General features: G+C 62.1%; 1 protein-coding gene across 2 annotated transcripts in view; it reads left to right on the top strand.

The window, feature by feature from the left end:
* The first annotated feature begins 1,610 nt into the window (after positions 1 to 1,610).
* LOC117644236 (brain tumor protein) overlaps positions 1,611 to 24,591 on the top strand; it is a 60,508-nt gene continuing 37,527 nt past the window's right edge. The window contains exon 1 of one of the 2 annotated variants that reach the window (XM_034383509.1): positions 1,611 to 1,925. Coding sequence is in view for 1 of the 2 variants with exons in the window: in XM_034383506.1 (XP_034239397.1) it covers positions 11,872 to 11,876 (5 nt within the window). In the remaining variant the exon portion in view is untranslated. Of the gene's footprint in view, positions 1,926 to 11,692; positions 11,877 to 24,591 lie in introns of those variants that run through there. The other variant, XM_034383506.1, reaches the window with a different exon arrangement.

Genomic DNA, 24,591 nt, shown 5'->3' with positions numbered 1-24,591 from the left:
TCGGCGGCACCGCGAGGTGAATAGAGCAAGGGTGGTTGGCATGCGGGCAGGTGGCTGCGGGGCCGTCCTTAAGCACGCGGACGGACGGACAGACAGACAGGCAGACAAACTGGAATCAGACACGCAGTGATGGACTCCTCGAGCGAAGAGCAGAGCCAGAGGTACTCAGCATGTTCACTTGGAGTCCTGACTGGAATAGCGCGGAGAGCGTCCTGTCTGCCTGTCCAGGACGGCCGCCGTTCCCCCAGTCCGTGCGGGGTGTGGGTGAGTAAGCCGTTCTCCTAGCCACCTCGTCACCCCTCGCCAGCGGAGACCGGTTCGCAGCGGGTACCGCCCGGTAGGCGCACTCTGGCGCACTCGTGCCGCCCCGCCCCGCGGCGTGCCACCGCGCCCCACCCCTCGCCGGAGTCTGCCGCGTCGGGCCACAGTGGGCCAGAAGACCGGTGGAGGCGGCCAAAACTCCGGACGCGTTTCGAGCTCCAGAGTCGCTAAACGGGACTCGAACCGAACGTGTGACCCCACCAATGGATTGCTCGTTCGAAGAGCAATCCATTGGTGGGGTCACACGTTCGGTTCGAGTCCCATTTAGCGACTCTGGAGCTCGAAACGCGTCCGGAGTTTTGGCCGCCTCCACCGGTCTTCTGGCCCACTGTGCGGGCTGCCTTTGTCCGGGGCGCTGCGCTGGCTCCGCTCCGCGAGGCGACGCGACGCCAAGGGTGGGTGGGGCGGTTCCCCGCCAAAGTACCTGTGGATGGCCCCTAGGCCCACCCCACGGCCGAATACTCAGACGGGGCACAGCCGCGCAGCGCGCACGGCCCGCCAATTTGTCATTGGTTGATAAGCCGCCGGCCCAAAGTACCGGCGGCGGCGCGGCGGTCGACACCCCTGCGCTTCGAAACACAACTACTGCCCTCCCGAGTGAGCAATTTGTCATACAACGACCTAACACGGCCGGCGTGCCCGCTGTCTGGGCAGGCTGGAACTACTCACACACACGCGCGCGCACACACACACACACACACACACACACACGCAACGCAGGGAGGTAGCGGTACCCAAACAAAGAGCTCTAGGGTGGCGCGCTGGGCGCTTGCTTGGCGGCACGGCTCGGCCGGGTTGGGTTGAGCACAGCCGCCACGCCGCGCCACGCCGCGCCACGCCGCGCCACGCCGCGCCACGCCGCGCCACGCCGCGCCACGCCGCGCCACGCCGCGCCACGCCGCGCCACGCCGCGCCACGCCGCGCCACGCCGCGCCACGCCGCGCCACGCCGCGCCACGCCGCGCCACGCCGCGCCACCACCCCGCCACGCCGAGGGCCCGGTGGGCTCGGTGGGCCCGGTGGGCCGGAGGGTTGAAAAGGGGTGCGAGGGCAGAGGGGGGGAGGCCGGCTCCAGCCAATGGCAAGCGGGCCGCTGGCAAGCCGCCGCCCCCTCCCTCTCGCACCCCCGGCCCGACCGCCCCCGGCTCGGCTGCGCTCGGCTCGGCGCCGCTCGGCGACGACGTCGCCGTCCTCTGAAGTCCGTCCCGTCCGCTCCGCGCTCGCTCCGCTCGGCTCGGCTCGCTGCTGCCCGGGCCCGTCCGTCCCGAGCCTCCCCTCAGTTCAAGTCTAGTCAGCGCCGCAGCTCGTCCTCGAAGGGACGAAGAGGGTGCAGCCGAGCCAAGCCTGCGAAGCCGAACCCGGAGCCGAGGATTGCCGAGTGTGCTTGCCGGTGTTGTGTTCAGCGGGCTGCTCGCCTCGCCGGCCGCGTCGCGTTGTTTACGTCGCGCTGTGTGTGTGTGACCGGCTCGAGACTCCGTCGGGACGCAGAGCGACGAGAGGACTTGATTCTTACCTCTGGAATTGTGGTTCCCGGATCCTGAATGGGAGGGACAGGTCGCACGGATAAGCAGACCGCTCAGTCTGTTTGTGCGGGACAAAGCTTAGGTGAGTGTCCTCCACTGTACGGACTCTGTACAGACACTGTACAGACGCTCAGCGCCGCTTCCTTAAAACCAACCCGAATCCAGCTTGTGATCCCACCTTTGGACTCCTCGTTCAAAGAGCAATCCATTGGTGGGGTCATGAGTCCGATTCTAGTCTGATTCGCGGCACTGGAGCTCTAGAAGTGTCCTGTTCTGGCCGCGTCCCCTGTGCGTCGCCGCGCCGCCGGGGTGGAAGTCCAGCCAGCCGGCGGCAAGCCACGCCGTGCGGCGCGCAGCCACCCCGACATTCTACAGTCCGCGCGACAAAAGCTGATTAATTAGAGTTCCTAAACGTCCTTTCCTTTGTGGCTGCCGTTTCGCACGCCGAACCATTAGAGGCACAAAGGACGCACGCGCAGCGGCGAAGCTTGCAAAGCCTGCAAAGCTTGCAAAGCCCGCAAAGCGTCTCTTTGTGGCGGAAAATACAGACAGCACCACACGGTGTGGTGTCTCGCGAACCTCAAGTCTGGCCGTCGACGAACCCCGAACCCGTCGCGTTCCCCCAGGGGGGGTTTTCCAGGACTCGGCGCAAGATGTTCCTTTGTCCTTGCCCGTCGTGGCGCGGTGGTGCGCCGGGGACGCCGTATGTGCTGGCAACAAGCTGTGCACCGTCAAATTGGCCAACGCGCCACTCTGTGTGTGTGTGTGTGTGTGCGCGTGCGTGTGAATGTATGTGTGTGTGTGTGTGTGTGTGTGTGTGTTTATTTTTTGGCCATTCGAGGTGTTGGGAGGGCTCCAGCCAGGTTCGCTATGTTGTCTTCGGTGGACAGCCGGGAGGTACCATACTGCTCGTCGCCAGTCGCGGTTTTCTCGTCCGGGTTTGCCGGCTTTTCCGGCGTCGGCACGCGCGCGGGAAATGCGCAAGAAATGCGCGGCAAATTCAAACGTGGGTGTGGCTGGCCCGAACAAAGGGCGTTAGGGCAGGCGTCCTGTTGCAGCGGCTCGCCACGGCGCGGCCCCTCCACCGGCTTGGCCGGCGCGGCTCGCCACGGCCGGGAAGGAAGCCTCGGCTGTGCAGGGCCCTGTGGCCCTGTGGGCCGCCAAGCCAAGGGCCCCGCCGAGGGCCCCACCAAGGGCTCCAAGGGCCCTGCGGCCGGCAAAGTGCAGAGCAAAACGAGCTGCTGGACCACCGGCGTGACGTCATCGGCGTCCTCGCTCGCTGGAGCCCGGCTGGAGTCTGCTGGAGTCTGCTGGGGCCTGATGGCTGGAGTCTGATGGCTGGAGTCTGATGGCTGGAGTCTGATGGCTGGAGTCTGATGGCTGGAGGCTGGAGTCTGATGACTGGAGTCCGGCTGGAATCTGGCTGGAATCTGGCGTGAATCTGCCTGGAGCCCGGCTGGAGTCTGCTGGAGGAGTCTGGCTAAAGTCTGGCTGGAGAAGTCTGGCTGGAGTCTTGCTGAAGTCTAGCTGGAGTCTGGCTGGAGTCTAGCTGGACCATTTGAAACCCTTTCCTTGAAGTTTCGTGGTCTTTTTCAGTCCTTTTTTTTTTTTTTTTGGAAATTGGCGTTCATTTCCCTGCTTGCTTGCTGCAACCCGCCCGTCGGTTCGTCAGTCGGGCCGAAATGCGGATCGAATTCCTCCGCTACATTCGGCTGCATTGTGCGCCGCATGAAACAAAAGCCGAAAGCACAAAGGCCTTCCGAAGGGCTTTCGAGGGCTTTCGGATTGCGAACGACGGAAAACGGGATTCGAGTGGCGCTCTCTGCCTTTGCTTATCAGGGCCCTGATGATGGCTGATGGCCGCAGAATGAGGTAAATGAGCTTTTGTTGGCCGGGCCTGTGGGCCGCCGGCCAGACAGAGCGACAGAGGGACCCTTTAATTTCTTTCCCCCATTTCCCCCATTTCCCGCGTCCCTCTGTCTGTCTGTCTGTCTGTCTGTCTCTCTGTCTGCCTGTCTGCCTGTCCGTCTGTCAGTGTCTGTCTATCTGTCGTTCTGTCTGTCTGTCTGTCTGTCTGTCTGCCCGTCTGTCCATCTCACTACTTATTTCACGTCAGATACGACACGGACGGAACGCACGCTGGGGTGCTGTTGGCCGTGTGTATGTGTGTGTGTGCGTGCGTGCTTTTCAGCGAGGGTAGGCTCATCCATTCGTGATGCTCCACTATCCGTTTGGCCGTAACCTGGCCGCGGACTGCGCACCCTGGCATGGCGGCACGGAGGCCGAGAGGTATTTGCACGGGAAGTGTTGTCGAAGTTGCGCGGCTTCGGTGTCGTTGCCGAGCGAAACGGAGTTGGCCTGGCGAGTCCTGGCGAGGCGATCTGGCGGGACCTTTGGCGGGCCCTCTATTTGCAAGGCGGTGAACCGGCAGCCTCGTCAAACAGGATCGCGGCAGCCCTTCCGGGAACCTCCGGGGATCGAACCACCGCACCGCGGGGGCGGCCCGGGCAGCGCGCGGCAGCGCGTCTGGAAGTGGCCTTCGGAGAGGGCCCCGGAGCAGGACCTGAAAACGGACCTGGAGGCGGCCAAAATCCCGGACGCGTGTTGAGCTCCAGAGTCGCTAAATGGGGCTCGAACAAAACGTGTGGCCCCACCAATGGATTGCTCTCCGAACGAGGAATCCATTGGTGGGGTCACACGCTCGGTTCGAGTCCTGTTTAGCGACTCGGGCTCAAAACGTGTCTAGAGTTCCGGCCGCCTCCACCGGTCTTCTGGCGGAAAATGGAGGCAGTGTTTCGGCGTTTGCTAAACGGCTCGTGCACGTACGCGTGGAGCGCCCCGAGCTGCGTCCCTCCTCAGTACCGATGTAATATTCGACACTCAATTAGAGCGCGGGCCAAAATAGGAACTCCATTTAAGTTAGTCCCTCTCGACCTTGCTTGCGACCCTTCGCGTCTCTCTCCCTCCGCTTCGCACCCTCTTTATCTCCCTCTCTCTCTCCCCCTCTGCTTCGCGCCGCCCTCCCAGAAACAAGTGCAGGCGGTGCGTTCGCCCTCCCCTTCTCGAACTTTCGCTCCAAGATTCCCTCCCCTAGGGCGCACAGTGGGCCAGAAGACCGGCGCAGGCGGCCAAAATCCCGGACGCGTTTTGAGCTCCAGACTCGCTGAACGGGACTCGAACTGAACGTGTGACCCCACCGATGGATTCCTCGTTCGGAGAGCAATCCATTGGTGGGGTCACTCGTTCGGCTCGAGTCCCGTTTAGCGACTCTGGAGCTCAAAACGCGTCTAGAGTTTTGGCCGCTTCCACCGGTCTTCTGGCCCACTGTGGCCTCCGCGTCCCAGGCCCTTCACGCACCTCGCCCTTCGGCCGACGAGGGTGTTGCTTCGTCCCCAATCAAGTTTCGCGTCGCCCTTTGAAAATGGCGCCTTTTCGGCCGTCCACAATGGTGCGGTGGTGCTGTGAGCGGGGCGGGGTGGGGCGGGGCGGGGCGGGGTGGGGCGGGGCGGGGCGGAGGGGCAGCCCGTTGGCCCTGGCCCCGCTGCGCGGTAACTGGTCCAGGCCGTCCGAGCGGCCCGGCCGGTGGCCCCCTGTGGGGTCACCTAGAAATTATGTAACACCGACGGGGCCCTCCTGCATCTTGTCTGCAGCCGGCGCCGGCACGCTTAGTATATACTGGCAAAAAGAAAATTCTTCTGACTTTGTCGACAAGTTTTAGAAGCTGATGCCTCCAGATCAGCTCGCAAAAGTTAATTTTGCCTTGCAGGTTTTGTTTTTCCAGCGGAGACTCTGTCTGCGCAAGTTAGGTTCTCCTTTGTCTTTCCTTGCACGGCCGCCCGGAGCTAGGCTGGCTGCAGTGAGAGAGAGAGAGAGAGACAAAGAGAGAGACAGAGAGAGAGAGAGAGAGAGAGAGAGAGAGAGACAGAGAGAGAGAGACAGAGAGAGACAGAGAGAGAATAAACTGGAGCAGTTGAGTTGAGCGTCCAGGCTGCTGGAGGGAAGTCCAAACGCTCCAGCCGCTGAAAACGTTGTTTTTCAATTATTTCTGCACAAAGTGCTCCAAAATAATTCTCGGCTATTTTTCTTTTCCCCCGCTGCTTCGACGTGTCTGCCAGTTTCTAAAAATGAAACTAAACCGCACTGTGTTCTCGTCGGCTTTGCCGGCTGGTTGGCTTGGCAGTGCAGTGGCTGCAATGCTGGTTATCAACTCAACAGGCTGTACGAGGCCCCCGAGCCCCCCACAGTGTGCCCACACCCCGCCGCCACGCCACTGGGCGAAAAAAAATCCGAAATAACGGCAGTGGCGTGACCGGGTTCGAACACCCGTGCAAGCAACTCTGTTTTTTTTTTTTTTTTTTTTTGTTTTTTCTTGCGACACTCCGATCAATCATGCAGTGACTGCGAACAAGTAGCGCGATCAATACTCACTCGATTATCGACTGAGTGAGAGTGTCTCGTGTGTGTTGCGTGTGTGTGTGCGTGCGTGTGTGGATACACTATGAAGCGTTCGGTGGCGCCCCCGCCGCGTTTTGGGTGTGTATCAATAACGACATGGAGGGGCCGCGGTGGAGTGGGGAATGTTGGCCATTGACACGAGGTGGGGCCCCGCCCCGCCCCGCCCCGGCCGTCTCAAGCGGCTAGGCGCGCGGTGCGGCGCGGTGCGGCCAGAGAGCTATCCACCAAGGTCGTTTCGCGATACAGCTCTACAAATTCTTGTGCGCGGTCGTACGCCCGGCCCGACCGGTGTCCGTGCGGAGCGTGCGGAGGGCGTAGGCGTTAGCGGTCGATTTTTGGGCTTGTCGCTAAGGGCGCGACCCTTTACGGCTCTGGGCCGCGCAGCCACGGCCCTGCGGGCATGGCCCTTGCCCAGCCCGTGCCGCGTCGCCCACACTCGTAAAAGGCGTCCCTCTCGGCAGCGGTGAGTCGCGCGTGAGGCATCCGCAGTGCGCGGCTAGCGCGGCTAGCGCGGCAAAAGTGAACGGCCGGCGGCGGGACGCGAACCCGGCACTCGGCGCCGTGAGCGGCCTTGTAAGGCCTTGCCGGCTTCCTCCTCGTGAGCCAGCCACCGCCAACGGTCGGCCGACGCGAACGTCTAATGCGGGCTGGGCTGCCTACTCCCAGGCGCCCTGCCCGCCCCCAGCCACCCACATCATGTCCCACCTCATCAAATCCCCCACACTGCCACAAACTTGACGGAAAGCCCGATATCTCCACCGAGGGCCAGAAGCCCGGCGCCGGCGGCCAAAACCCTCGACGCGTCGCTAAGCAGGACTCGAACCGAACGTGTGACCCCATCAACGGATTCCTCGTTCGGAGTGAAATCCATTGGTGGGGTCACACGTTCGGTTCTAGTCCCATTTAGCGACGCTGCAGCTCAAAACGCGTCTAGAGTTTTGTCCACCTGCGCCGGTCTTCTGGCAAATCCACTGTGCTTGCTGGCCGTTCCAGCGTTACGCACACCGCAAGTCGCCACTTTTCTTTCCCCGCTGCTTGGCCTTGGCGGCCTTCCTTATGAACCAATACGCGGGGAGGGGGGCGGCCCGCGCGGGCCCGCCACACCCTGTACACTGTAAGCGCGGCTAGCGCGGCACGAGGCGGTGGCTGCAAGGCACTGCAAGGCCGCGCTGCCGTTGGCCACGGTCGCACCTGCCGCGCTGCAGCGCGCTGCACTGTAAGGCGATGCGGAAATTACTTGCACTTTTCACGGCTCGGTCGCGCGCGGCCCGCCGACGACGACTTTGGAGGCCTGGGGGCGAAAACGGGTAACTGCGGCCGGCCCTGGTGACAGCTAGCACCGCGACGGCGACGCCGATTCGATTCGACGCGGCGGCGTCTTCCGGACACCAGGAACTCGCGCTGGAAGGACGCCTCTGGAGCGGCACACAGTGGGCCAGAAGACCGGCGCAGGCCGACAAAGTTCTAGACGCGTCTTGAGCTCCAGAGTCGCTAAATGGGACTCGAACCGGACGTGTGACCCCACGGCGTTTGACGTTTGAACGCGAATAAAATCCCCCGATGTGAATAAAGCGCCCAGTGGCCGTCACAGCGCTACAGCCGTGGCGGCCCATCAAGGAAACAACTAGACCCCCATAAAAGAATTGTTACGTTGGTATCGCTCGTGCCCAATTGGCGAGATATTGTCTGTGCGCCATTTTTCAGCGCCGTTGTTGCCCAGCCTGAGCCTTATCTGAAAATGGCGCCCGGCCTGCATGCACTACGTACAGCCGGGCGGCCGGCCGGGCGTTGCACCACGCCGCATTACATCATGCTCCGTCTCCCTCGCACTCGCACGAACCGCAATGTGGAGTGAAACAACACCACAGCCGATGATGACGCTGATTCACGTTCGGTCGGTCCCCTCGGGTCCCCTCGGGTCCCCTCGGGTCCCCTCGCCGCACAGTGGGCCAGAACTCCGAACGCGTTTTGAGCTCCAGAGTCGCTAAACAGGGCGCGAACCGAACGCGTGACCCCACCAATGGATTCCTCGTTCGGAGAGCAATCCATTGGTGGGGTCACTCGTTCGGTTCGAGTCCCATTCAGCGACTCTGGAGCTCAAAACGCGTCTAGAGTTTTGTCCGCCTCCACCGGTCTTCTGGCCCACTGTGCGGCGTCCGCGGCGGCCGCCCCCGCATCCAGCAGCCCGGCAGTGTAGCGGCGTGACCAGACAGGAATGCGGGGCCGAGGGAGATGAGAAATAACGCGACCAGTCAAATTGGTCCGTCCGTCCGTCCGTTGGCGGCGGCTAGACGGTATTCGACTTTGTGAATACGCTGGGCTTTGCCCCTCCACGCTTCGATTTGGCGCCTCAATAGAACCCCCATTTCCCAACACGTATGAATACAGAGCTGGTATCTCTTTATCCGGGAATGAAAGGAGACAATCTTCTCCGGAGATAGGGCCGGGCCACAGTGGGCCAGAAGACCGGTGGAGGCGGCCAAAACTGCAGACGCGTTTTGAGCTCCAGAGTCGCTAAATGGGACTCGAACCGACCGTGTGACCCCACCAATGGATTGCTCTCCGAACGAGAAATCCATTGGTGGGGTCACACGTTCGGTTCGAGTCCCATTTAGCGACTCTGGAGCTCAAAACGCGTCTGCAGTTTTGGCCGCCTGCACCGGTATTCTGGCCCACTGTGGCTGGCCGGTGCCCGCGCCCTAAATGCAGCGAATGCAGCCGGTACGGGCGGGTTGCGCGCCGTGCCGTGGCGTGGCGTGCCGCGTGAGGCAACCAGGCAACCGCACTCCAGATGTTGAGCCCGATGTGATCCCGTTCTCCCACTCGGTTAGTTCTGTTCCCAGCGCCGGGGCTGCACCAGTCGCTGCAGTCCCCGGGGGTCAAGTAGGCGGGGGACATGACGGCGTGCGTGCGCGACGGTTGGTCGGCGGCGCGTCGTCGGCGTCCCAGACGGTGCTCGGCGGCTCCCCTCGCCGCCCCCGCCCCGCCCCGCCCCCGCCCCGCCCCCGCGCCGGCGGCGGCCGCGTCCGCCAGCTGACTCCACATCATGGCGGTTACAAAATGGACGCGTTTCCTCCCATATCGGCGACGCACTCGGCGGAGCTTCACAAAGTGGAGTGGAGTGTCAGTTGGCGGTAATGCTCTGGTGCAGCCCGCCGCAGCCTGCCCGGCCTGCCCGCCGGACTCCAGACGGACCCCAGACCGCCCCAGACGGCCGCCGTGCGGGCTCCGCTGTGTTCCACTCGGGGGGACTCGTCTCGTCATCCGGTGGGGTCGTCCCGCCGTCCACGACCGTGTCCTTGACGCCCGCCTCGGGACAGGCGCGGATCCAGGAGTCCTAAACAGGCCTCGAACCGAACGTGTGACCCCACCAATGGAATCCTCGTTCGGAGAGCAATCCATTGGTGGGGTCGCACGTTCGGTTCGAGTCCCGTTTAGCGACTCTGGAGCTCAAAACGCGTCCGGGATGGTGGCCGCCGGGCGCCTGCCGCTCCGCCGATGCAGGCCTGTCGCGCACGGCTGCGGCCCGGTTGCCTACCCGCCAGGCGCTCGGACTCCGACTCGTCGACGAGGAGCTGTCGCGCTGTCGCGCCGCCCGGCCGCGGAGGGCATTGTCAGTGGTCAGCGCAGTGTGACCCGAGTCGTCTGGGAGCCGATCAAGGCCAGCAGCATGGCGGGCGGGCTGGCTGGCTGGCGGGGCCGACGGCGACGGAAGTTCATCCGACGGCGTGGCGGAGCGCGGCGGCGGTGCGGCCGGGTCGGCGTGTCCAGGCTGCGCCGGGCTGCAGACAGTGGGCCAGAAGACCGGTAGAGGCGGACAGAACTGCAGACGCGTTTTGAGCTCCAGAGTCGCTAAATGGGACTCGAACTGAACGTGTGACCCCACCAATGGATTGCTCTCCGAACGAGGAATCCATTGGTGGGGTCACACGTTCGGTTCGAGTCCCATTTAGCGACTCTGGAGCTCAAAACGCGTCCAGAGTTTTGGCCGCCTCCGCCGGTCTTCCGGCCCACTGTGCTGCGCCGGGCTGCGCGCTGCAGGGCTAAGGCCAGGAGGCCAGGTGCACCAACGCCTCCAGTGTTGCCGGCCGCCGGTCGTCGGCCGGGTGAACGGCAGGGAAGCCTGCCAAAGGGTCGCCCGGCCGCCCGGCGGGCCCCGGGACCCGCACGCCAAAAAAAGGGGTGCGCAGTTTGGCGAGCCGCTTTTGTAGCGCTGCGTTGAACGAAATAAAAACGAAAACAAAGAACTTGAAAAGACGATTCAGAGAATGCGAAGTATTTCTAGTGTGCTTGTAGCACGTTAGCGGGCTGTTACACCTTCGCCGGGCTGCGTGAACCCCAGCAGACGACAGAAAAACAGTGCAGCACCTACGGCTAGCCCAGCCGGCCCGCGTGATCGGCGGCGGTGGCCCGCTGCCTCGCCGCGCCGCGTTCAGTCGTTCCGATTCTCGGCTGTTTCCCCCTTGCCGTGTAGCAGACAGAGCGACGACTCTCGGAATCAGTCTCTCTCGCACCTACAGGGTGCGCTACGCGAGTCTCTCTCGCACCTACAGGGTGCGCTACGCGAGTGCGAGAGAGACAGAGCCTCCGTTGCACTGCAAGGCCGCTCGCTGTCCGAGACAAAAAGAGAGAGACAGAACGCGGCGAGGCGGCCCTGGAGGCTGAGTCCGAACGGGGAGCGCACAGTGGGCCAGAAGACCGGTGGAGGCGGACAAACCACTACACGCGGTTTGAGCTCCCGCGTCGCAAAACGGGACTCGAATCGAACTTGTGACCCCACCAATGGATTGCTCTCTGAACGATGAATCCATTGGTGGGGTCACACGTTCGGTTCGAGGCCTATTTAGCGACTCTGGAGCTCAAAACGCGTTCGGAGTTTTGTCCGCCTCCACCGGTCTTCTGGCCCACTGTGCGCCGTCTCTGTCGCACTGGCGGGGCGCTGCGCCGGGCGCGAGAGAGACGGGGCGACGACTGGACGTCCCTGACACGGCTGGGTCTGCCTGCCGCCTGTCGCGCCACTGCAAGGGCGGCGCGCCGTTTTCCCGCCAAATTTCCAACGGGCTGGACGGACGGCAGGTGGCGGTGGCGGCGACACTGTGTACTTCTTGCATGCTTGCAGTGTGGCGGCAGCGGCAGGCCGACAGCTGGCGGCAGTTTTGAATGCGTCGCCACTGTTGCCATGGGCTTGCGCGCCATGCGCTTAGGCCCTGTTGTTGTGGTGGTGCGGCGGTCGCTGGCGGCACGGCACGGCGGCACGGCGGCGTGGGGAGCGTTGCCCGGCGTTGCCCGCCGGCCGCGGGGAGGGGGGCGGGGGGCGGGGAGGGGGCCGTGGCGCATGCTGCTGCAGACGGCGGCGCGCGGCGCGGGCCGGCCAGCCCAGCCAGTCCCCCACATCCGTCGGTGGCGCGCGCGGGAGAAAGACTCCGAGTCCGCGCAGTGCCGCGAGTGCCGCGAGTACGAGCAGGGCGTCAACTGCGAGGACGCCGTCAGCCCTTTTACGGATACAGTGTGTGCGATGGTGTTACAGTGCAGTGCCTCGTGAACACACGCGCGCCGCCACGGCCTGGATATGCATGAGGTGGGTGCGCGTCGTGCGCGTCCGCGAATCCACACAAAAACGGCGACGGCCACCCCCGGCGGATGTGGCCGCCGCCCCCGCCCCGCCCCCTGGCGACCCCCGCCGGGGGTGGGGGGCACCCCGTCGATGACGTAACGTCGTTCGCCACCCGGAGGGTTGCAGGCCTGGACCGCGGCCTGCTGCAGGGCCTGCAGGCCGTCATCGAGCCCGTCAGGCCGTCAGCAGTGTGGTAACTGCTCTGGGTGTCGGCGGGCCGCGGCAGGCCGGCAGGTTTGGGCTCTTTGTTGGCCTGGCGGCCTTTACCGAGGCGTCGGGGAGTCAGACCCCGGCCGGCCGGCCCGGCCCGTCTCGTTACATCAGCGGCAAGAGTCCCAGCGCACAGCGGGCCAGAAGACCGGTGGAGGCGGCCAAAAGTCTAGACGCGTTTTGAGCCCCAGGGTCGCTAAATGGGCCTCGAACAGAACGTGTGACCCCACCAATGGATTGCTCTCCGAACGAGGAATCCATTGGTGGGGTCACACGTTCGGTTCAAGTCCTGTTTGTGCAGCGCGGCCGGCTTGGAGTTTGGCGTTTTGAATCGGACGGCCTTCTGCGCGTCGCCGTTGGCCAGCCTGTTTACACTGGCGTGGTTGCAGGAAGCCGTATGACACCCACGTCGCTCTGTCTCTCTCGGACCTGCTCGGCACGCCCCGTGAGTGCGAGAGAGACAGAGCGGAATCAATGTGCTGTGCCAAGGAGACACGTGAGGACGTCTGTCTCGCCTCGCCTCGGCGCGCCGGGCTGGAATTTTCCGTAGAGCACGTAGCGAATGGGGGAGGCGGGGTCCATGGTGCGTGCCCCGAACCCCGAACCTCGCCTCGGGGTGGAGGGTTGCCGGGCCAGCCGTGACCTCAAACCCGCCGCTTTCTGGACGGGCCCTGCTGAGTCCCTGGATGGAACGGACGCCGAGGGCGGGGCGGTGGGGCGGGCCGTCTGTTGAATGGAGACTCACCATGCACAATGAAATGGGTGGGTCTACGACTGTCTACGCGTGTCTTGGCTCGATTCCGACGCCTTGTACAGCGTGCTGCCCGAAAGCCTAGCCAGCCGCCCCGGAGGAGTAACTTGACAAAAGACCCAATTTTAGCGGTCCACTGAGCATCCCTCGTGAACGCTGTGCATTACAAGCCTCGCGTACATGGTGGAAATTGCGGGGAATGGAGTCTCCCGACTGTCCCACTGCGCCGTTTCGGAGATAGAGTCTAAAGCTGCGGCGTTGGGCGAGCTAGCAGTGTGGTGACGTAGTCCTCGGAAGACGCCGACGGCACGCCGCCGGCACGGCCGGCACGCCGGAGGACGCGAAGGTCATGGTGCCGTAACTCCTGGACCGTCTCTCTCGCACCCACACGGCGCGCGTCGTGAGTGCGAGAGAGAGAGAGAGAGAGAGAGAGAGAGCAACGACTCTCGGAATCCACAGTGGTCATTGAGGACGCTCTGTCTCCCTCGCACCCCCGCGGCACGCCCCGTGAGTGCGAGAGAGACAGATCCTTCGGGATCAGGCCGGTGTTCCCGGAACGGCCGAAACGGCGCGATTTGAGGAAATCGGAATTTAATCACTGGCCGTCGGTGTGACTGTCGAGTTAACCGGTTCTATTTCGGTGCAATTGCGTTGCTGCCGGTCTTCCTGGCGCGTTGACTGGCGTTGACTCTGGTTGACTCATCCACGCTTCCCGCTCCCACACTGCCAACACTGCGGCAGTGCGAGGCGGTGAGGTGTACCGGCTGCTACTGGGAAACATTGAAAAACTCCCGGAGCGAGCCACGCCGCCACGCGCGGTGTGTGTGTGTGTGTGTGTGTGTGTGTGTGTGTGTGTGTGTTAGTGTGTGTGTGTACTCTGCTACTACACTGCTGGCGGCGGCGGAGGCATAGAAGTTTGGGTCGCGGCGCGGCCTGCTGCCTGTTGCCTGTTGCGTAGGCACTTCTGCCCTTGCGGACGGCGCGACAGGTGAGGAGTGAGAGGGAGGGGGGGACCTGAGGTCAGGGGCCGTCCGCGATTCACGTGATAGATTTCCGAATGGATTCCGTTCGGCCTTCTCTGCTTGCTGAGTGTCCGAGACGGTGGGAGTGGGGGTTGGTAACGCGACACCCTGGACAGGTTGGTTTGGAAATTCTGTGTTCCCCGGCCTCTTCTTCCAGAGACTTACAGTGGGGAGGAAAGGGCGTTGGCGTCGGGCTGCCCCTCTCGCAGTGTGGCGGAGTCCTGTCCTGGCAGTGTCCTTGCCGGCCTCGGCTGCCCTTGGCTCCGGGCGAGGCGCGCTCCGGGCCCTGCGGTGCGGCGGCGGGGCGGCGCGGCCTGCGGGTCGACAACCGGAACGGACGCCCTCTGCGTTACGACCGACTCATTCCGAGAGGCGTCGCTCTGTCTCTCTCGCACTCACGGGGCGTCCCGTCCAGGTGTGAGAGAGACAGAGCGCGGCGGCGCGCAAGGCCGGAATCGGTCCGGGCTTCTGAGAAGACTCATGCAGAGTCCGCGCCTGGCTGGCTTCGGCCCCTTCGGCCACTTCGGCCTCGCCGCCTGCCTTTGGGGCCTTTGGCGGGAACGCTCGGGCCGGTCCAGGCCCTCCACACCGGTCAAAATGCCGGACGCGTTTTGAGCTCCAGAGTCGCTAAATGGGCCTCGAACCGAACGTGTGACCCCATCAATGGATTGCTCTCCGAACGAGGAATCCATTGGTGGGGTCACACGTTCGGTTCGAGTCCCATTTAGCGACTCTGGAGCTCAAACCGCGTCTAGAGGTTTGGCCGCCGGCGCCGGTCTTCTGGCCCACTGTGCGGCGGCCCGACGGGGTACCCGGCTCCGGCTCCGGCCGGCTGTTGCAAAAACCTCCTGCTCCGGGGCCTGGCTGCTCCTGGGTGTCGGGTAGCGCTGCTTTGTTGTGCCATTCGGCGGCCGGGCATCTGGCGCTGCCTCCACCCACTCACATTCTCTCTCTTCCTTTCTCTCTCACTCTCTCACACACCTCGCTAAAATTGCGGCTAATGGCAACCTCCCCCCTACGCACGTCCAGCCCCACCCGGCCCGGCCGGCGCTGCCGGCGCCTCGCGTGCTGCGCCGTGTCGCAACCCCCCCCCCTCCTTCCCCTCTCTGCAGCTGCAAGGGGGAGAGGGGGGGGGGGCTGCGCAGTGCAGGTGGTTCCCGCGGCGTATGAATGTTGTTGATATGTTGATTCGGTCCGATGCGGTGCGGATAGCGCGCGGGTTCAAGTGCCTGGCCGGCGTGCCGCTGTGCTTCGCCTCGGCCGCGCTGCACAGTGGGCCAGAAGACCGGCGGCGGCGGCCAAAACTCTGAACGCGTTTTGAGCTCCAGAGTCGCTAAGCGGGACTCGAACCGAACGTGTGACTCTACCAATGGATTCCTCGTTCGGAGAGCAATCCATTGGTGGGGTCACACGTTCGGTTCGGGTCCCATTTAGCGACTCTGGAGCTCCAAACGCGTCCAGAGTTTTGGCCGCCTCCACGGGTGTTCTGGCCCACTGTGCCCCGGCCGCCACTGCCGCGCGATTTCGCACACGGAAAAGCAATTAAGGTCGTTCCGAATACAGGGAACAGCGGGCCCGCATGGAACGGGCGACAAGAGGTTAGGCCGTCGTGCAGCCAACCCCGCGTCGACAGCTTTTTAGTTTTATTTCGCGTCGTCTCCCTGGTCGGTCGGGGGCGGGCGGGCCCGGCGGTGGTCGGGCCGGGTCGGCACAAAATGTCAGGCCGACGGGGACCCGCTTGGCAGGGCCGCGGCGCGGTGGGGCGAGATGCCCCCGTCTGTCGATCTGGTTTGAATGGGCCAGCCCGCCCGGCTCGCGGTGGCAAGTCTGGTCGTTGGCGCCCGCGCGGTTCTGCACAGTGGCAGTGGCCAAAGACGCGTTTTGAGCTCCAGAGTCGTTAGAAAGGACTCGAATCGAACGTGTGACCCCACCAATGGATTGCTCGTCCGGAGAGCAATCCATTGGTGGGGTCACACGTTCGGTTCGAGTCACATTTAGCGACTCTGCGGAGCTCAAAACGCGTCCAGGATTTCGACCGCCTCCTCGGGTCTTCTGGCCCACTGTACAGCTGCCATAGCGGTAGGCAGCGCGCAGGGTAGGCAACCGCTCCGCGCTCGGGCGTTGCACAACTTGCGCCTCTATGGGGGCCAGCGGGCCCGGGTCACCCCCCTCTACGGTGTCGTGCCTTGCCTTGCCGGCCACACTGAAAAAAATGGTTGGTTATGCCAACCTGCAAATAGTTGGATAACGGGGTTGAGGTTGGTCCATCCAAGTCGGTTGGTTGGTCGAACCTTCTGCTGGATGGCAAGTCCATCCCCAGTTGGGTAGAGTATCCAACTGGGGAGGGTAAGGTAGTTGGCTGCTGCGTCCAACTGGGTGGTTGGTGCAGGTATTCGGGTGGTTGCCACACCGACACCCCCCTCCCCCACGTCATGCCCTGTCCCCACCACACCCACGCGCGCCCGCCCGGCAGCCGCAGCATCTGCTCGTCCGCCGAGCCTCCAGCCGTCGCGTGGCGTGGTGGCCTAGTGGTTAGGCATGTGAGCTCTCACGAGCACGGCCTGGGTTCGAATCCCAGCACAAAAAGCCATTCGCCGCCGTCGAGGAAGGTGGCGAAGTGAGAGGAGCAGAGGAGGAGCATACGAGACGATGCGAAGGGAGGGGGAAGGAAAGCATACAAAGGGAAGATTGAAAAATTCATTTTTGCTATAATTTTTGGCTATGCAGTTGGGCGACGGATCCTCTTTTCGTGTGTCAACGAAGCCATCCGAGTTGATTGTAGCAACCAATGAGTTGGACGTGGCAACCAACTGACCTGGTTGTAGCAACCGACTCACCTCATCCATCTTAGTTGGACACCGCAGCCAACTAGTTGGATGTCCCAAATATAGCCTCCCGAGTTGGTCACCGTGTCCAACTATGAGGTTGACCCATCCAACTGTTTTTTTCAGTGCAGCGTGCCGGGGCAGGATGGGCGTGAACACACGTTCATACTCTGTCAAAAACAGAAGGCCTCACTCGCCTCCTCCTCACGAGTCCACTTTTTCACGCTCGGCCTTGGGCCGCTGCGGCGCTGATGTGCAGTTCAAGCCCCGGCCGGCTGGAGCGCGTCATAGAAACTCAGACTCGCGGTCTCCCTCATCCTCATATTGTCTTCCGAACAGTCGCCTAACCTTTTCGCTCTCTTTGTGTTCCAGGTGAGTGTCTCGGATGCTGGGTGTCGTCGCATGGCGTCGCGGGTCGGTGAGTGCACGGCCGCACCAGGGACACATCAAAGAGACACGTGGGAGTAAATACTCACTCTGAGAGAATTTTCAAAAATATGTTTAAAATGTTATTAAATTCATTTGATGACATTTTAAAAATATCTTGTCAAAATTTATCGTTATTAATCATTAATTAATCGATTGATTATTTGATAATTAATCGACGATTACTCGACAGTAAATCGATTAATCGATAGATTTTTTTAACGATTAATCCGTCCTTTCGGTCGAAAGTCCTGCATCGGTGGACGCTGGCCGAGCCTCGGACGATGCGGGCCGGAGTCTGGCGAGCCTGCCTGTTCTCGATCTTGGTGAATATGACGAAACGTCGCCGGCCGTGGCGGCATACCTCTCGGGCCCGGCTGGGCTGGGCTAGCTAGGCCGGGCGGCCCAGGCGGCGCGGGCTCGCCGCTCGCGTAGCTGGTGGCTGGCTAGGCCAGGCCAGGCATGTGAGCGGCGCCCGTTGGCAAGCCTGCTCCGTATCTCGGCACCCACTTCCTAGTTTCGTCACCTTTCGCAAATCGAGACGAGCGAAAAAATAAAAACTCGACCGCGCGCGGGTGGAGTAGCACTCTGAAAAGGGAGAATGAGTTGTTGAATCGAAAGCACTTGCATCAACGTGAGACAAAATGCTGTCGGAAAAGTGTTCTGGAGCTGTCTTGGAGGCGTCCTTTGCAGTGCAGCTGCGTGTAACAGGGCCCTTTGGAGACTCCTGGGGGACACCCTTCCCCCACCTTCTCCTTTTTTGAATCTCCAAAGGCCAGTCAGTCACATCGGCAGAGTCTCTTGCCCCTGCGCCTTGCCTTTTCAGAGGCCTTCAGTCCGCCGAGCCGCGCCAAGCCGCGCCAAGCCAGGCATGGCGGGGGGTGGGGGGCGGCGGGCCTAACCAGCCGGTGGGACTGGGACCGCACCGCGGCACTGCACTGCCAAAGAGACCGTCGCGAACCGCGCCATTTTCGTCAAGAAGCAGTTTGCGCTTTTTGCCTCGCCGATTACGCGCGTTTTTGGTTTATTTTTATTGTGTGCCGGCCGGGCGGGGCGCTGCCGCTGGGCCTTTCGGGGGTTTATTTTTGAATCCCACGTCCTGTTGGGGATATTGGTATGAATGCGAGCAGGATGCTCGTAGCGACCATGTGTTGGCGGGGCGGCGAGGAGCTGCGTAGCACTGCGTAGCGGCGCACAGTGGGCCAGAAGACCGGCGGAGGCGGTCGAAATCCCGGATGCGTTTTGAGCTCTATAGTCGCCAAATGGGGCTCGAACCGAACGTGTGACCCCACCAATGGACTCCTCGTTCGGAGAGCAGTCCATTGGTGGGGTCACACGTTCGGTTCGAGTCCCATTTAGCGACTCTGGAGCTCAAAACGCGTCCAGAGTTTTGGCCGTCTCCGGCGGTCTTCTGGCCCACTGTGCGGAGGTCTCGGCGACCACCAGGACGGCGACACGCTCACCCCGACCCCGGCTCGCCCCGGCTGTCCGACTGTCCCCGCCTTTCGGGCGACTCCGCCTTTTTGGTGCGCGCCGTCCGCCCGTCCGTCCGCCCGGCCTTCGTGTTGCATTTTATTGCAATGGCATCACTCGCATTGCTTCGCCTTGCCGCGCCCTGCCTTGCCGCAATGCGCCGACGCCTCCCGGTATGGCGGTGTGGCCGCGACGCCCTGCCAGGGGCGGATCCAGGGGCGGCCCCAGGGGGCGCACAGTGGGCCAGAAGGCCGGTGGAGGCGGCCAAAACTACAGACGCGTTTTGAGCTCCAGAGTCGCTAAGTGGGACTCGAACCGAACGTGTGACTCCACCTATGGATGGCTCTCCGAACGAGGAATCCATTGGTGGGGTCACACGTTCGGTTCGAGTCCCATTTAGCGACTCCGGAGCTCAAAGCGTGTCTAGGGTTTCGGCCGCCTCCTCCGCTCTTCTGGCCCACTGTCCGGCTATCCAGGGGCCGAAGGGGTCCTGGCGAGCACCACCCGCCATGCAGAGGACAGACTTGGTGGCGACGGGGCGAGCACACCGGAAGTACGCTGCATTAGCCGTCCGAAGGAGTTCGAAGCGCATACACTGTAGGTTAGGTCGGGTGTCCCCTGCCTCTGTCGCACTCGCGCGGCGTCCCGTTGGGGTGCGAGAGAGACGGCCCGTAGTTATCGACGAGCGTCTAACTCGAGGCCGCGGACGTTCACCGAGTTGAGCCCAGCGAGTGCCAACGGGACAAACATGGCAGTCTCGAAGCGCGTGTCGATACCTCGAAAGACAATCGTTTTAAAATTGGATTTCCTGATTTTTGTTTGTCGGGAGCATGCTGCTTGTAATTGTAATTTTTGTCGAGTTGGCTGTCCCTGCGGAACCCCGCCGAAACCGCCAAGTGGACGCCGCACTATTCGCACGACGGTCGTGATCTGCCGATAAGCGTTTCGCGTCGTTAGGCCGGTTAGGCCACTGTACCAGTGTCCATTACGCGTTGCCATGGTGACCGTGGTGACCGTGGTGACCATGGTTACCGCGCCCAGCCCTATGCAATCAGGGGACTCCCCGGGAATAACAAAATGGAAAGTGGAGGGGGTAATGGTGGCGAAAAACTGGCGTGCCCAACGCTAGCTAGCGCTAGCTTGCCTCCCCCACTGTCGGGATTGCCCGCGACTGAGTCACTACACCGTGAGGCGGATGGTCGGTCGGCCACTTACTAGTGCACCGCCAAAAGTCAAACGCAAAGTTTTCCGCACTCGAAGGCGTTCCCTGCGTAGACAGATTCCGCGCCGGCGAAAAGTTCCACCTACACTGCATCGAAGTCCCCACTGTCATCAGATTGACTGGGCGATAGCGGCCCGTCTCTGTCCCTCTCGCACTCGCGGGGCGTCCCCTGTAGGTGCGAGAGAGACAGAGCGACCAAGGGAAGGGGTGGGACGGCACGGGCCGCTCGTTACGATTTTCAGTTCGAACTGGTTTCGAATCGCGCGCGCTTCACCGCCCTGCTAGTTGCTTCACGGTGGGGTGACTCACCTCCCGCTGCCGCCAGTCACGCGAGCACGCCGTCAAAGCCTCGGTGACAGTCGACGCGACGCTCTAGTGCAGCGAACGTTCGCGTGCCGTCGCGCTGCGATCGGCGTCGCCGACGCCGAGGTGTCGACGGGGTCCTCACGCCGCCGGGCAGGGTAGGCCGCGCGGCGCGCAGGGATGGCCGCCGGTTGCCTACACTGCCCGGCTGTCGGCCGGCCCGGCCCGGGGCAGCGAGTTGACCGAGTTGACGACCTCCACGGCGTTGCAGATCTCGGCTGTTGTCCCCTCCGAGGTCCCCTCTCCCTCTTTTTTCTCTCTTCCTCTCGCTCTTTTTGCCTTCGGGCCTAAGCGGCGCGGTTTTGTGGCAGCCCGAAGACAAACGACCCGGGGCCTTCAAGTGGAGGAGTCGGTCGCGTCGCCACCGAACACCTCGCCAGGGACGCCGGGCACGCCGACGACGGCCTCCAAGGACGGGCCTTTGTTGGCGTGCTCGCGCGTGCCAAACCGCCGCCAAACCGCGCCGCCAGCGCCGCCCTCATCAAGACTCTCGCGGACTTTAAATGACCGACAAAAAACGATTGCAGTGGGGGAAAAAATGTGGGATTCTGGTGCGAAAAGTGCGATTCTGGCGCGAAAACGTATGGCGCAAAACCGTCCGATTCTGGCGCGAAAAATGTGCCATTTTGGCGCGAAAACGTATGATTATGGCGTGAAAAATGTGCCATTATGGCGCGAAAACGTACGATTCTGGCGCCAAAATGCGCCATTTCGGCGCAAAAACGCACGATTCTGGCGCGAAAAAGTACGATTCTGGCGCGAAAAATGTGCCATTCTGGCGCGAAAACGTGCGATTCCGCCGCGAAAAGTCGAGATTTCTGGGCGAAAAGCGGTGATTTTGGCGCGTCCCCCGAGCAGAAACCTTATCTGGGCGCGCTGGCGATGGCGCGGCAGTGAAACTCCCCCCCGGTCATTATTTTATCAGTTCAGTGACCGGCCGCGGGGCGCGCTCTAGTCGCCCTAGCCGGCGTCACTGCGTTTACCACTGTGCCGCACTGCCGGCACTGGCGTGTGGGTAACTCGAAGCCCCCGACCCGACCCCGCTCGGGGCCTCGGACGACCCGACCGCTAATTTCCTCCCTCTCTCTCTCTCTCTCTCTCTCTCTCTCTCTCTCTCTCCCTCTCCCTCTCACTCTCTCTCCAGAGTCCAGCCCGCGTCCAGCCCTGCGTCATCATCGTCGTGTCGAATTTCCCGCCAGTTTCCTCTGCTGCTTTGAATTTCCCCCGCGTGGCCTCCTTTGAGAGCCTCGCTTGGCGGGCCGGCCTCGCCTCGCCTGCCTCGCCCCCACAACAAGAGCCAACGGAAATGCATCGTTCTAGCCCCCCCCCCTTTCCCCTACACACACACACACACACACACTCACACACACACTCACACACACACACACACACACACACACACACACACAGACGAGATACGGGGCGATAGGCAGAGGGCGTGTGTCGCGAAAGCCTGCCGGCGACAGCGTGAGGCGAGAAGGCAAGGCTCGATGTGACGGTCTAGGAACAGGGGGCGTCGCTGAGCGTCGCACAGTGGGCCAGAAGACCGGTGGAGGCGGCCAAAACCCCGGACGCGTTTTGAGCTCCAGAGTCGCTGAACGGGACTCGAACCGAACGTGTGACCCCACCAATGGATTGCTCTCCGAACGAGGCATCCATCGGTGGGGTCGAGATACCCGCTCCGTGAAGTTTGAGAAAAATAGTTTTTGGTGTTGGTTGGATTGCGGGCCGTCCCCCCTTCCCTTCCCGCGTCGTGACTCCGCGGCCCCGCCCCTTTCAGTGTAATTGCTCCGAAACTAGCAGTGACGCGTCGTCGCGGACAGTCTCGCCGTGTCGGCACAACAAAGATAGCGACCGCCGCGCTCGGCGCAGTGCGACGCAGTGGCCAGTGGTGGCGGTCAAACCCCCGACGCGTTTTGAGCTCCAGAGTCGCTGAATGGGACTCGAACCGAACGTGTGACCCCACCAATGGATTGCTCTTCGAACCCTTTGGTGGGGTCACACGTTCGGTTCGAGTCCCATTTAGCGACTCTCCACGCGTCTAGAGTTTCGGCCGCCTCCACCGGTCTTCTGGCCCACTGCGGGCTGGACGGCCGGACGCTCGGTTTAGACTCGGTTATCGTTTCGGCATTATCCGGCCGCGACGCGTGCGAGCGAGCGTGCGTGCGGCTGCGTCCGGGTTTCGAAACGCGCGGCCGGGCCGGGCGGGCCGGGCAGGCTGCCGCCTCGGCCGCTGCGGCCTTACCGCCTGCGTCCCGCCAGTCCCGGGACGCGGGCTCAGTCTCACATTACGTTTCTGCAAGAGCCGATTTATCCGGCCGGGGGGACGGAGGGATTGGCGCGTTGGCGGTCGCTGCCCTTTTTTTTGTCGCTCTCGCACTCGCTCGCACTCGCGGGCGCCGCGCCTTATGACTCTCTTTGAGCGCCGCGAGCTGCGCCACTGCGCGTTGGCCAATGATTGACGATTTGAAAGTTGGTCAGGGTCGCGCCCGGGCGAGTCACTGACTCCCGAGCTCGAACCAGATTTCCTATTTCGGTTTTCTCACGCCGGCTACACTGTGAAAATTTCGCTCGTCGCTTGGTGACACTTTCAAGGCTCATATATCCCTATCGAGAATGACATTAAACCAACTATTGCTGCCACGTCCATAGTGGGTCTGAAAAGAAAACGTCATCTACAAATTTGTCATCAAGTGACGACAAATTATTTTTTCAGTGCAGTAGATACGGACATTTTCGAGAAGTGCAGCAGGCTCGGTCGTCCTTTCAGGACCTTGTCCGACCTTGTCGGTGAGTCGCGCGCCCAAAATATTTGCGGTGTAGGAGCGTGCCAGCCAGAGGCAGGCGTGGCAGTGTAGGTAAACAAGGTACCGATGCTGCGCTGTGCTTCGCCCCCCCCCCCCCCCCCCGAGGGGCCCTAAAGCCCAAGGGGCCCCAAACGACGATAAGGCAAGTGGTTCTTATCGCAAGGATGCTCCGATTTGGCGATACCAGCGCGAACCGCGCGCTGCGGTGCGCTTGCAGTGGGCTTGCAGTGGGGCCGCAGACTTCCATAGCGCAGGTCAAGGCCCCGCGCGGGTACACTCGGAAAAAAGATAATTAAATAAAAATGCAGATTTGAGGAAAAAAAGGGTCTGCCAATTACTGCTGCCTTGGGCTCTTTCTTGGCTCGTGCTGCCCTTGTGCAGCCTGCAGTGCACCGGCTGCCTGGGCGACCACTTTTCATTTCACTGGGGTCTGGGGGCGCTTATTGGTGTTGCCAAACGCGCGCGGAGGTCGCCATTCCCGCCGAGCCCGGCGCGCTGCCGCGGCCTGCGGTGCGCGCGGACCTTTCTCCGTCTCGGTAGCCGTGCGGTTAGCGTGACGCGCCGCCGACAAAAAGGTCACGGGTTCGATCCCCGGCGCGGCGTGTGGTTTTGTGCCCGACCGTCGTCATCCCGATTGTCTGGTCGTTGGCCGGCACGGTCGGCATGCTGCATCTGATTGTCCCTTTAGCTGGGTTTTGTCGCCAGAGTCTGCATTATACATGTGTGTGCGTGCGTGTGTGTGAGTGAGAGAGAGCAACGCACTGCGCTGGCCTCGATTTCGTGTCTGAAAGCCTAAAACCGGCACCGCACACCACCCCGTCTAGAAGCCTTCCCTTCTCTCTATCTCTCTCTTCTTTTTTTGCGAGTGGTATTTAAAATCGGCTCAAGTATGAACAAGGAGCAAGGCGTACCCGCATTCTCGGCTGTACACACTCACACACAGACACACAAACACACGTTCCGTAACCGGCGCGTGGATATGGGGCGGGCCCCATTGCATAAGAATGGACACCCGTGTGGACAGATCATTGAATGGAACGGGATCACCCATTCGACGTCGAGAGAGAGAGAGAGAGAGAGAGAGAGAGAGAGAGAGAGACGTTAGCACTGTACACCTGGAACAGCTGGTGCACTGCCACAAAAGGCTTCGACGTGCGATGCGTACTCGCCTTGACGGGCCGAAAGTGGACAGCAACTACACTCTCAAAAAGTTTAATTTTTTCTTGTATCTTTTAAGACATTTTTTATGCTTTTTTCGTAAATTTTTTGTACGGTCTCAAAAGTTTCCAAATTTTCTTGCGATTCTTTCTAGACTGTATTTATTTTGCGTCATTTTTCTCACTTTCCCGCTGCGATTCGAACTTAGCCTCCGGCGTTCTGCGGTTGGAGCCGTTCCGTCGTCGTGTACACTGTACAGGCACGTGAGCGCCGCGATACGCCTCCCCGCGCGTCATCGTCAACGCCACTGTCATGAATGGGACAATGTTGCAGTTTCGATTTATCGCTCGATTTATCGACTTAATTCATCCATCGCCCGCTTATCTCTCTTTCTGGCGGCGCGCGAGGCGTGCGAAGCTTGC

The sequence above is a fragment of the Thrips palmi genome, unplaced genomic scaffold (genome assembly GCF_012932325.1).
Source record: "Thrips palmi isolate BJ-2018 unplaced genomic scaffold, TpBJ-2018v1 HiC_scaffold_18, whole genome shotgun sequence".
Taxonomy (NCBI): domain Eukaryota; kingdom Metazoa; phylum Arthropoda; class Insecta; order Thysanoptera; family Thripidae; genus Thrips; species Thrips palmi.
The sequence above is the reverse complement of the archived record's forward strand: the minus strand, read 5'-3'. Positions and strand labels throughout refer to the sequence as shown.